This window comes from Filicampus tigris, chromosome 5 (assembly GCF_054856515.1).
Source record: "Filicampus tigris isolate MCC_2025a chromosome 5, RoL_Ftig_1.0, whole genome shotgun sequence".
NCBI lineage: Eukaryota > Metazoa > Chordata > Actinopteri > Syngnathiformes > Syngnathidae > Filicampus > Filicampus tigris.
Genome location: NC_141221.1, coordinates 19,684,829 through 19,698,247, shown reverse-complemented (window position 1 = coordinate 19,698,247; position 13,419 = coordinate 19,684,829). Strand labels below are relative to the sequence as shown.

The 13,419-nt window shown below is 42.5% G+C and overlaps 1 protein-coding gene across 3 annotated transcripts in view; it reads left to right on the top strand.

Moving 5' to 3' along the window:
- LOC147147696 (transmembrane protein 132D) overlaps positions 1–13,391 on the top strand; it is a 39,315-nt gene extending 25,924 nt beyond the window's left edge. For all 3 annotated transcript variants that reach the window (XM_086029768.1, XM_086029769.1, XM_086029771.1), the window contains exons 6-10: positions 1,798–1,941; positions 7,252–7,457; positions 7,634–7,898; positions 10,923–11,114; positions 11,203–13,391. In XM_086029768.1, coding sequence (XP_085885894.1) covers positions 1,798–1,941; positions 7,252–7,457; positions 7,634–7,898; positions 10,923–11,114; positions 11,203–12,522 — 2,127 coding nt within the window. In that variant the 3' untranslated portion in view covers positions 12,523–13,391. The remainder of the gene's footprint in view (positions 1–1,797; positions 1,942–7,251; positions 7,458–7,633; positions 7,899–10,922; positions 11,115–11,202) is intronic.
- The last annotated feature ends 28 nt before the right edge of the window (positions 13,392–13,419 follow it).

Sequence of the window (13,419 nt, the reverse complement as noted above, 5' to 3'; positions counted from 1 at the left end):
CCACAGCAGTGATTAAGACATATGGTGTGAAGAACTGAAAATAGTACTTTGTTGAATTTGCAGCATTAGGAGGTTGTATTTGCTGAAATTCAAAGTTATTTCAGTCAAAACTTAAACTGACTTAAAATTCTCCCCTTTTATGCCCACAGCAGCTAATGATGCAGAGGTATTCCTTGCAGCATGAGATTGTTCACTGATGAGTGCCTTGCAACCTTACAAGGCTGTAACATCAGCAAGGGAGGTAGCAGAGTCATGTTTTGAACTCCGGCTCAAAAATAAAACAAATGACTATTTTCAGTTCTTTATAACCCATAACATGTCTTGAAACCCTGCTGTGCATACAAATTTGGAACAGTTTTAACAAACAGTTGTTTTTTTTGGACAGTTATCATTGGGAGTTCTTTTGTCAAACATTAAAATAATTCTTGAACTGTTTATGACTTGAAAATTATGCTGAGTGTCATTTGCACAGACCATAAAAGTCTGAGAAAAACGTCCATCCATTATCCAAGCTGCTTATCCTCACAAGGGTCATGGGTGTGCTGGAGCCTTTCCCAGCTATTTCGGGCAGTAGGCGGGTTACACCCTGAACTGGTTGCCAGCCAATCGCAGGGCACACAGAGAGAAACAAACTCACATACTAACAATACCTAGGGGCAATTTAGCGCAATCAATTAACCTACCGTGCATGTTTTTGGAATGTGGGAGGAAACCGGAGTACCCAGAGAAAACCCACGCAGGAACGGGCAGAAAATGTAAACTCCACACAAGAAGGCCGGGGCCATATTCAAACCCATGGCCTCTGAACTGTGAGGCGGCATGCTAACCAGTCAACCACCGTGTGAAAAACATAATTTGCATCATAATTTGGAAGGCGATGTATACCTAACAAAGCAGAACTGGAGTCATTCTGCTCTGAACATCAGTTTGCTTACATTATGTAATTTCTGGTTTATATTCTTACTGTTTTTCTTCTTCTTAACACACCTCATTTAGACTTACTCTTTTGGAGTGCGGGTCAGAAAAAAAGTCAAAGAAAAAGCAAAACACATGTTGATCATTTGATATTTTCTTTAACTGTTTCTCTCAATCATAAAGTGGTACGCTAAGATCCTCCCCCATATTCTGGAAACACGAGATGACATTGCTCATTTTTTTAACAGCTTTTGCACCATCCTTTACATTAAATTAGTCAAATTTAGCATTTGACTTTGGAGGGTGTACTGTACATCTATTTTTTAATTCACAATACAATGACAATGCGGCGGCACGGTGGTCGACTGGTTGGCACGCCCGCCTCACAGTACAGAGGTCAGCTATGGGCATGTGAAGCCCTTTGAGACTTTCCTGTGATTAAGGGCTATAGACATAAATTTGACTTGACATATTTTCAGGAATCCCGGCTCCGGCCTCCCTGTGTGGAGTTTGCATGTTCTCCCCGTGCCTGCATGGGTTTTCTCCGGGTACTCCTGTTTCCTCCCACATTCCAAAAACATGCTTGGTAGGTTGATTGGACACTGAATTGCCCCTAGGTGTGATTGCGAGTGCGGATGTTTGTCTCTGTGTGCCCTGCGATTGGCTGGCAACCGCTTAAGGGTGTCCCCGCCTACTGCCCGAAGCCAGCTGGGATAGGCTCCAGCACGCCCGCGACCCTTGTGAGGATAAGCGGTATCGATAATGGATGGGTGGACAATGACAATGCAGGCTGAACATGACAAACCTCAGCTTTATTGTACCAGACAGTGTTCCCTTTTTTTCTCAACTAAAATCAGACCTATTGTATTGTTTCAACTGCAGGACACTGAGATCCTGAACACTGCAATCCTGACCGGAAAAAAGTTGGTGATGCCTGTAAGAACGGTCGCTGTGGAGGAGGATGGCCTGCTCACCGATGTTTCTGAATATACAGAATGCAGCTCTACTGATGAAGACGTTCTCAAGGTATGTGTCACTCACACGCATGGAATATCACTTGAAATATAAAAACTATTTGGTGTTAATCAGAGCTATGGTTTAATGTATTTCTTCGCTGACACAAAACTCACGGGAGTGGTGGGCCATGTGTGTGACAGCAAGGACAACAGTAGACAAATATGTTCTACCAAAGTCACCTTCTTCTCTCCATCTCTTTTCCACTCAGTAAAACAAACTGTTAGTTGGGCTTCAACAGCCTCACCCATCAATCTCGTCCACAATGAACAGGCGCTGAGCTAAATCGCTCAGCACAAATTACCTTGCAGTCTGCCACACTGCACTCATCCTGTGACTTTTCCCTCTTATCCTGTGAAACCTGGGCATGGCTGACTGCCAAAAGCCAGCTTTTTTGACTGATGGAATTGAAAGTCAGGGCCCATGACTGCGGGGTCACAGAATGTCAAAAAATTACATTAAAGAAGTACAATAGACTCCAGCCTAAGGCATACATACTGTACATTTTTGATGATAAAAATGCGTTACAGACCTTAGGCAAATGTTGACTGTCTCCCTCAACAGAATTAAATATATCGTACACACAAAAGATATATTATTATACAATATTATACATGCAACACTTTTGTGATTGCTCCCAGGTTTTCATGGGCTGAACTCAAAGATCTAAGTCTTTCTCTACTGTATTTACACAGAAGGCCAATTTCTCTCAATTATTGACCACATGTCTGTCTCTCTCTGTGTTAGTGAGCACTTCTCCTTTGCCGAGATAATCCAACCACCTCACAGGTGTGATATATCAAGATGCTGATTGGACAGAATGATTATCGAACAGTTGTGCCGCATGCTACTGTCGTGTATTTTATTTTTGAAGAGCAGGTCCGTCGATGCGTCCCTCCGGAGAGGACACAAAGCCAGGCTGAGTTGATGAGGAAAAGACTTCTCCAACAATCAGTTGATTGGAAAAAGATTTTATTAAGCCCAATACAGCTGATGTCAAAGAAGTTGCCGCACGCGCTCGTGCCCCTTCTTGCGTCTCCCTTCTTGTAGGGAGCGGGATGAATATTCAAACTAAGTTATTACATATACATTGGTTACCTCCAAATGGCAAATTCCTTTGTTGTCTCCCCTCAAAGTCTCCAGGGGAAATAAACTACCCCCCATGTCCTGTTGGTGTCACAAAGTCTGCCCAAGCTTGCCCCCCTTGGGGTTTATCACCTTGGGAAGAATCAAATAAGACCAAGGAAAGTTTACAATGCTTATATAAATATTCACCCGCCCTTGTGGGCCTCCTGTTCTCCCCCTTAGTCAGCAACAGCCGCGGACACTGCATTTTAAGATAAGAGCAATCGAACACTAACTGTATTAGTCTGTCTTAAAATATACCTCACTAACCACAATAAAAGGCCACACTAAAACGTGTAGTTGTATTCTGCTGGTGTGGGGGGAGGGGGAGGGGTCAGGCGGGTTACATCATATGACTACTACTTTTTGCCTAACACAAGGCAACGCGTCAGCTACAAAGAGTTCAGGTTGTTGACTTTGGCATGTGGAACATGCTCAACGGGAGACATGTCAATTGAGTACACTGGCCATGCAGAAACTGAGATTAGCTTTTTCATCTTCGAGGATTTGTGTACAGATCCTTGCGACATGGGGGCGTGATGGTTGTTGAAGAATGGCACATCAATGAGCCTCAAGATCTCATCACAGTATCTCTGCATTTAAATGCCATCATTGAAATGCACCTGTGTTCGTCGTGCATAACATACGCCTTCCCTTACCGTAACCCCTCCAATACCACGGGCGGCCACATCCAAATATTGACGTCAGTGAACGCGACGCCATACAGGCTGTCTGCCATCTACCCAGTACAGTGAAAACGGGGATTCATCCATGAAGGGAGCACTTATCCAAAGTTAGTATCTGAGTGTGTGCCCACTCAAGTTGGTTATGACAACAAGCTGCAGTTTCGAGACCCCGATAAGGATGATAAGCATGCAGATGAGCAAAACGGTTAAGTGCCGGACTACATTATGAGACGGCTTATGGCAAAAATAAATGAACATTCCGTTTGGGGGCAACACCTCTGGTGAACATTCCTACGGCAGCATGCCAGTTGCACACTCCCTCTAAACTTGTGGCATTGGTCTGTGTGATGAAACAGATTGGCCCATCCTGTGCAATAATCATGCCGTCTAATCACATTTTGATATGCACATCTTGATATGATATATGCAAAGTGGATGGATTATCTCAGCACAAGAGAAGGGCTTAGATTTATTTGTAAACACTGTATTTGAGAGAAATAGGCATTTTGTGTCCGTCAAGTCTTAAGAGTGTTGTGTTTAGGGATGTCCCAATCACAATTTTTTGCACCTGAGTACGAGTCACCTGATTTTGAGGATCTGCTGATATACAGAGTATTGTTCCGATACCTCGGCAGTGTATTCAAGTGGAAGTCAACCCCAACAGCTTCTTTACAATAATATGTTCTATGTAGCTTGTCTAAACTTGACATTCTGATTAATATTGGGTTTGTGGAATACGAACTACGCAGCAAAATCCGCCTGTTTTTATCCATCTCGGTGGGGTGTCACTTGCTGTTGACCTAAAATGACATCACAGTTGCTCAGGGCAGATAACAACCAATCACGGCTCAGCTTCAGAAAACAGGTGATTCGTGATTGGTTGTTACCAGAGCCATGAGGAATTGTAATAATTGTTATTCAGTGGCGTTTGCACTGTTTCCGCTTTCCACATTAAAATATTTCCCTACTGCAGATATTATCATTGTTACATGACGCTAGCTTCGCGATAGCGTCCCGCAACAACCACCATAATGTTCCCCCACTGGCTGTGTTTAGTTCCGCTGTTTCTGTCAGTGTTGCATTATTGCGTAATATAAAACACACACTTTTTCTTTTGACAATATCTGTGTACCTGTGGATTATTTAGTTGCTTTGTAGCTCTTATATAACCTGATCTGTCACCCCTACATCGGTATATGCATTTCTTCTGGCGTCTTCCTTGCTAAAGAGAACCGACATGGCAGGACAATATTTCGTTGTGTCTTTTATTCAGACATGAATGGCCTCGCTCTAATTCAGCTCTCTTTTCTTCTCTGCTCATGAAATACGCCGTAACAAAACAACTCAAAAAGGAACAGGTATTTAAGCAGGATAAAAATAAATATATACTCACAACACATTATTGCAGCATGTTAAAAAATGATAAATACAAATCAATATATGCAATCCCCAAATTAATATACAACAATGAAAATATCAACTGGCAACTAAATCATGTGTTACACTTCAGTAAAATCTTCTTGACTTGTGACTAGTCAAGATCTTTATGGTGTGACTCATCAATTTATCAGGGTTGAGGTGAATTTGCCCAATTGCTACAGACAGCAGAATAATAGAACATCATTTTAAAGGTTTCAAATGTAACCTTTGTCTCTTTTCAGTAAAAACTAGAGTTATAATTATCATTGAAAGCATGCCTTTCAGTCTGTCTGTACTGCCTCGTGAAAATACCCATCCATCCATCCGTTATCAATACCGCTTATCCTCAGAAGGGTCGCGGGGCGTGCCGGAGCCTATCCCAGCTGTCTTTGGGCAGTAGGAGGGGGACACCCTGAATTGGTTGCCAGCCAATCACAGGGTACACAGAGACAAACATCCACACTCACAATCACACCTAGGGGCAATTTAGAGAGTCCAATCAACCTACCAAGCATGTTTTTGGAATGTGGGAGGAAACCGAAGTACCCGAAGAAAACCCATGCAGGCACGGGGAGGACATGCAAACTCCACACAGGGTGGCCGGAGCCGGGATTCCTGAAAATATGTCAAGTCAAATTTATGTCTATAGCCCTTAATCACAGGAAAGTCTCAAAGGGCTTCACATGCCCATAGCTGACAGCATATAAACGACTGATCTTAACCCCCAGGAGGGCAAGGAAAAACTCAAAAACTAAAAAAAAAAAAAAACATCTGGGGAAACATGAGAAACCTTGAGAAGGGACCACAGATGGGGGAATCCCCCTTCCAGGATGATCAGGCTGCAGTGAATGCCGAGTGGGCAACATTGAACACACATTATGATACTTTACAGTGTTAGTTAAAATAAAATACAATGTAAAAACAAATTTCAATTTATGACAGAAAAACCCATTGGGTGCTATTATTGTTGACAGAATGAGATTGTGACTAAGAAGAGTGGGCGGCTGCCACATTGAAATATATCCCATTTCAAATGATGTTTTGAAGTGTTATTTGGACATGGCTCGAAGTTCAGTTTAAGCGTGACGCTTTGGATGATGTTCTCATTGAAAAGAAGAAATTAACACAGTGTCTCGAATATGGATGAACTGCACTCACAATTAATTCAAATATGAAGACTCCATACAGCTTGAAACACTTGAAAACAATTCAGTTCTTGTCTATTGATCCATGCGTGCATTAGGAATTCTCCATCACTGCCACACGGTAAATGCACTGTTTGGATGGAATTCATGCATGAGATTATTTGTCAGGAAGTTAGGCCATGGCAGGGTGACGTGGTCATTTAAAAGCTTTAGCTGTGGACACGGGCGCAGGATGATTCTGAAATGCACTGATGATCCTCTCAAAAATAACATGTGCACATGGCAGCACATCGTGTCGCCAAGTGCCGGATTCGTGCAAATAAGAGCGAGATTTGCTATTTGTATTCGTCCTTAGGCGATCAGTCAAAGTCACATTATTTTTTCCACTCCTGTGTGCATTTCCAGAGGCTGGTGACTGAATTTAAATGCGGCGTTATAATTATCCTGTTTGTTGTGAGCGGTGGCTGTTGAGAGGACCAGCGGAAAGCTGATTCATGTCTTAGATTGTCCATGTGATCTTTCTGTAGTAGCTTAAACTCTCCAAGGTCACTTTTGAAATGTTTGTGTAATGAATGCACTTGGCTGTGAAGGACTGATGTTGAGCGCTTTATCACATGATATTTTGATTAACATCAAATTGCAATGCCGCATATTCCTAAATCTTTGGAGCAGTGATCATCACAGTAGTTTATTGCAGCTAACTGACATCGCTACCGTAACACATGCAGTGTGAAACTACTACGAGGACATTTGGTGTGGGGAGCATCGACCATTTGTTCAAATATTGACATTTATGAGACTATTTCGTCTCATGACTAACATAACCCTCATTGACAGCCTAATTGACTGTGGATGCAGTTAGTTCACAAAAATGTACCTGGGCGAACTTGTTGATATAATCTAGGACACGAAAATGACAACGCATCCCAATTTCTCTTCCTCTCCAGGTCTCTGACAGGTGTGACTATGTTTTTGTAAATGGCAAGGAAACAAAAGGCAAAGTCAAGATGGTAGTAAACTTTACCTACAGCTACCTCAGTGCTCAACTTGAGCTGAATGTTTGGATGCCCCGACTCCCCCTGCAAATAGAGGTGTCAGACACAGAGCTGAGCCAAATCAAAAGCTGGAGGGTCCCGATACTATCTTCCAAGAGGTGGGTTGCACATTTGTTTTTCGATTTGCCCTCCAACCATTCCTTTCCCCGATGTAAATAATCATTGTGATATGCTTTGCTTTTGCTTGCCCTCTGACCCAGCAAAGAACAGTGAGGTTGACTGATGAGAACTTATGAGTCAATTATCTCATAGATGGTGTGTTTCTCTGTCTCAGATCTGGCTGGAACAGTCAAGTTGATGAAAAGAAGGGAAGGGGCTGCACATTGCAGTTTCAGCACGCCCTGGTGCGTGTGCTAACCCACTTTGTGGCCGAGCAGGGGGACCCTCGGGACTCGAAGGCCTATTTCCTAGGCTCTGACTGGCAGGTGGATGTAACAAGACTTGTTAGATACTTTATGAAGGTGGAAGATCCTCGTGTGGCAAGGCTGCAGGCGGGGAGGGTGCTATCAGGCCGAGACATTGGGACCACTGCCATCCAGGTAACTATGCTTGAGCATCAAACCAAAAAAATGTGAATTCCTGGTAAGGGAAAATAGAACACATGAGCACTGCGTGAGCATTGTGGTTGACTTGTCTGTTAGGCCAGCGAAACCAGTGTAAACTACATTTCAATATTGTTGTCGGGGTAATGCAGCAAGGCAAGGGATTCATTTATTCAAATAAACCTTGATTCTTATTGGTTGATTTTACTTCTTTTTAAGTGACTTTCTTTAATAAAAACATGCAGATTAAAATCATGAGGTACTGGATGGATTTCGAATTATGGAGAGTTATTTTTAGTTTCAAAAAGCGGATGCGTTTGGTGGGATCAGACCCAGCCCCAGACCTCAGCCTTAAACTGTTGTATCATGAAGACCCTACAGGCCGTACCGACAGGTATTTTGCTCCATATTTGTGATCATCCGATAGCTTATGGCTGAACGATTTTAGGAAAAAAATTGGATTAAAATTTTTCTGACAGATACTGCGATTTCCATTCGATGTGTGATTTTCTTGAAATCAAGCTTCAGCGCAATATTCACAACATACATTAACATTTACAAATGTGACAGAAAATGACATCATACCATCAAATACATTAAAACTATTAATTTAATAATGCAAATACACTAAAGAGGTTTTGTGAGGAGGCTGTCCTTTTTCAAGGTTTTTAAAATGGTTCAAGGCAAGACCTACTGTACTACTTTCCATCATGTATAAATATGCAATTATGTGTCATAATATATACATTTTGCATTTTCATGTAAATATGCTACACTATTCAACAAATTAAAACAACTACACCGTATTTTACAAATATAAATATAAAGAAATACCATTGCTGACACAAAAAATATTATTTTTACATCGAGCTCTTTGTCATGGCTGACGTCACCTGTAAGCGTCTTTTGGTATTCGAGCATGTGCTCAATTGCTTAATGTAGCACTGTCTGGATACATATTAACTGTAATACACATTTTCTGTTCATAGCTGATGGATCCCCGCCCAAATTCAGTTCTAACCAGACTACTTTGAAAAGTCTACTGTACACCTAAGCATTTATTTTGGGTTTTTCCCGACTCTGCAATTAGCATACTTAGCGCGTCCTCGGCAAAATCGCTACTTTTTAGTTGTGTAGTTTATTTGTAACCACGGAGGAAAGGATCAGCATCAAGCAGGTCCTTGATGCTGCTGCGCAAGGACTTGCATAAGATATTTATGAAGTCCGCGCTGCTGCGGAGCAGGCAAGGTAGCACTAGCACTGCCAAGCAGCTGCGAAAGAGATGAGTTTCGGGAGTATGGGTGACAACGGGAGTGGGACGTGGACGCAGCGCTTTTATTTTTTTTTAAACCACTTTGAAGCTGGTAGTGTGACGCGTCCACAGTAGCATGCCGCTGATTGGTGAGCGGAGGGATAACAGCCCTTTAGAAAAAACGCAGGTTTGACGATCTTGAAATCGCGTTGTTTGAGATCGCGATTTTGACCCCAAAACGATAAATCGTTCAACCCTACTATAGCTATTGTACTGTATTCGCGCAGCACTGCCATCCCAGTCTTGAATGACACCTTTTGCAACAACCGCCGATAAGTATTAGACAACATTGACAGTACATAAACATAGACGCCATTTGAGTCGACGGCGCTGCCATATTGGATGTGGCAAAGTGAAACAGTTTGTGAAGATGTCTTGCTCACTTGCTCTTTGAAGATAAATCATCAAGCCACAACTCACTGTATTCATGTGGAACCGTTGTGTTATTGTACTATGTCATTCGAACTCCATTTTATGAATATTATTTGCCGATTTTATGGCATCTTGGTGGGCGGACATGGCCCCCCACACGGCCTGTCCGTGGAACAGGTGTGTGTGGGATTTTTCGTCCTGCACCCTTCTCATGCACCTTCCCAGCCCTGGCTAAAGCAGCTGAATCCGGTGGACATTGTAGCAATGCGCGACAACGGCCAAGCAGGGTGAAATGCTACCCTGACTTACCAACTGACTTTAGCATTGTGACGCAAAGTTAAAAAGTTACAGTGGGTACGGAAAGTATTCAGACCCCTTGAAATTTTTCACTTTGTGTCATTTCAGCCATTTGCCCAAATCAAAAAAGTTAATTTGATTTCTCATTAATGTACACTCAGCACCCCATCTTGACAAAAACAAATGTAGAAATGTTTGCGAATTTATGGAAAAAGAAAAATTGAAATGTCATATAAAGATCACTGCTAAGGGCCTGAATACTTCTGACCAAGCACATTCAAGAGAAAACATGGTTTGAAGCACTGTGGGGCCTATTGAGAAACATTTTCAAACAGAGGAATTCTGGCGTCTTTTTTAAACTGGACAAAGAAAACCGTCAATTAGGGTAGGCCTATACCAATATATTTTACATAATGGCGAAAGCAAAAGTAAGCTCACTAGTAGGGCGGCATTCCCAGCCTGAACAGCTGTCAAAGTGGCTTATGCAAATGGTATTAAAAGGGGACGCTGAGAGCAGACAAGACCATGTAAAGTCAATTACAAAGTTGGGATTATGCATACCAAATAGTTGCTCATTCCTAGAAGAGGCGGTGAAAATACAGTCCTGCGTTCATGGTTGAGGATACTATTCATTTCAAAGGCATCTCACTGACTAAACATGAAGTAAGCAACTGTATATTGCCTGAACTGACGTAATCCTCATTCTGTTTAAAAGTTTACAAACTGTAAAGCTCGATCCTGGCTGTACCACATACAACTGCATCCACATCCTTGCTACATTTGCATCTTTGCACACACGCATTTAGATAAGTATCTTTTTTTTTTTTATCTTTATTATTTTACTGATATTTCACAAGTCTTGGGACTTAACTGGGCTAAAGTGGGTATCAGATTTCATGCCTTATCATGTGTAAACATGTTTTGGTATGACAATATAAAATTCCTTGAATAGAACTTACACCACACCACATTTTGAGTCTGATGAAACACACTGGTCATTAAACTTTTTTTTTTGGTGACTCTGTTTTGTTTTGCGACAGGTGTTTTCTCCACTCTCTGACACAATCTTGGCAAAAACAACAGTAAAAGTCACGGATGAAAAAGTGACCATTACTGAACTGGGGGTCCAGATGGTTGCAGGTCTCTCAATGTCCCTCCAGCTCAGCCCAGGAAGCAACAGGGCAATTTTGGCAACCACAACTACACAGGAAGTTCTGAAGTTGCCCAAACAGGTAACATTCTCAGTCGACTTAACTCCACCATAATTGAATGGTTGCTCCAAAACACAATGACAATTTCTTTTGTTTTCTCTCGCATTAGGAAGCCATGGTCAGCGCATGGGTCCAGTTCAGTGATGGCAGCCAGACACCGCTTGACATTTATGATCCCGCCTTTTACCGTGTGACAGTGTCATCCCTGGATCGGGGCGTGGTGTCAGTGCGTGGCACCCCTCCAGCTGTGGTGGCAGAGGGAGAGGGCGAAGGAGTTCTTGTCCGGGTGGAAATGTCTATCTGTGAGGCCTGCCAGAAGTCCAAACGTAAAAGCACTGTAGCTGTGGGCAACGGCAGTCTTAAGGTCAAGTTTCAGGTGAAAAGTCGACGACCAGACGGCAATGGCCCAAGTTCTGACACCAGCACTGTCAGCAAAACCACAGAAAAAAAGAATAACGGCGGGGACTTCAGAAACGATGGGGAAGAGATGGAGAGTGACAGGAAGCAAAGGAGACCACAGGTTCCTTCATCACGCATCACGACATCGACGAAAGATGAGAGGCCCTTGGCAAAGACCACGATCAAATCGACAGAAGGGACGTTCATGACCAGCGGCAGCCTCGGGGGAGTGGGGAAACCAAGCATTTCGGGAAGCAGTCCCACCAGCATGGTCAATATCAGTATGATGAGCGGCCCCGGTGACAGCAGTAAAGCATATGGCTCTGACAATATGATAGTGGACAGTGTTCGTTTGACAAGTACTGTGAAAGCTCCTGGTAACCTGGTCAACTCCAATAATTTTCCCACTAAAATTGTTGTGCCTGGACAAGAGTCAGTGGAGATCGAGATCAGTGGTGAGGAAGATATGTTGACAAACAGACCCCTTTCAGACTTAGAGATTGGCATGTATGCTCTTTTGGGGGTCTTTTGCTTGGCCATTGTGGTATTTCTTGTAAATTGTATATCATATGTTGTTAAGTTCAGACATAAGAAGTCTCCGTCACATGGCCAGGAGCCCACCGGTCACAGGCATGACTGGGTGTGGCTTGGTACAGACGCTGAACTAGTGATGAGTGTCCCGGGAAGTCCTGTTCAACAAGACTCGCAAACTATGACCACTGTGATAGACATTGGGCCTGAGAAAACTACTCCACTGTCCAGAAGGCCTAGTTGCCTAACATCAGTCACAGACTCTCCAATTAGCTGTGTGGGCGCCTTCAGGAGCAAAGCATTGCCCACAGAGTCCCTCCACTCACCAACCAGCAAGAGGAAGCGAGTCCACTTCACCACCTTTTCCACACTGGAGCACCAGCATTCGCCGCACCTCCCGCAAAGGGAGAATGGACATGGCATCCACTGGGTTGGGAAGGAAGACTGTTGTGAGGAGGGACCCCAAGTACCCATTGCAGAGCCAAGGGACGGCGTATAATAGTGAGTCTGATCAGACCTCACATTGCGGGAAATGTGGCTTTGATCACCGCAATGCCTTTGTTGACTCACTGTCACAAACATGGGATGGAAATAAACAGCAACTCTCTTCATTACCTGTTAAGGCCTTTTTAGGTGTACTGTACACGTACTGTATAATAATACTGTGAATACTGAAGAAATGAGCCCATGTACTACTTTATACAATGATAAGCCACAAAATGCTATGCTGCATGTGGAAATCCAATTCTTTAAATGTTTGCACTTCCTGATGACCAACCCACATTGCAGAGCTTACGAAATGAAATATTGAAATACAGAGCCCTCATAGGTTTTAAATCTATGATAGTCAGAAAGTAGCGCTTATCTATAAAGCAGTTACCAAGGTTTTTTTTCTTTATAATTTGGTATTTTGTTACCCAGTAGAAATTAAAAATGAATTTGGACTTTTTTTTTTCTTTTTTACTTGATTCTTACCTAACCATAGTTATTTTAATACTCAGCCTTGTACAAAATATGAAACATGCTCAAGTGTTCATGTTGGAGGTCAAATTAAGCGGTATGAAGTGCATTATGTTAAAATGTGTTCCTGATGTGCAAATGTTCCCATTTATTTAATCTGGAATGCTACTCAATGAGTAAGAAATACAACCCAATTCAGGTCATGTCAAAAGTAAAAACATAGATGAATACTTCGCAGGTGTCATCAGGTGAATCAGAAATGTGACTTTTTTTTTTACTTGCAAATAATTGTGGCAGAGCAGAGTGTTAAGATTTGTTCAAAAATACAGATGCTTTTACTCAACTATGTTTTATGCGAGTGTAAATATCTTTATAGCTGCAACAAAAAATATACTTTGCCAAAGCATACGTTGCCCCTGTGCATCCTTGTGACCCT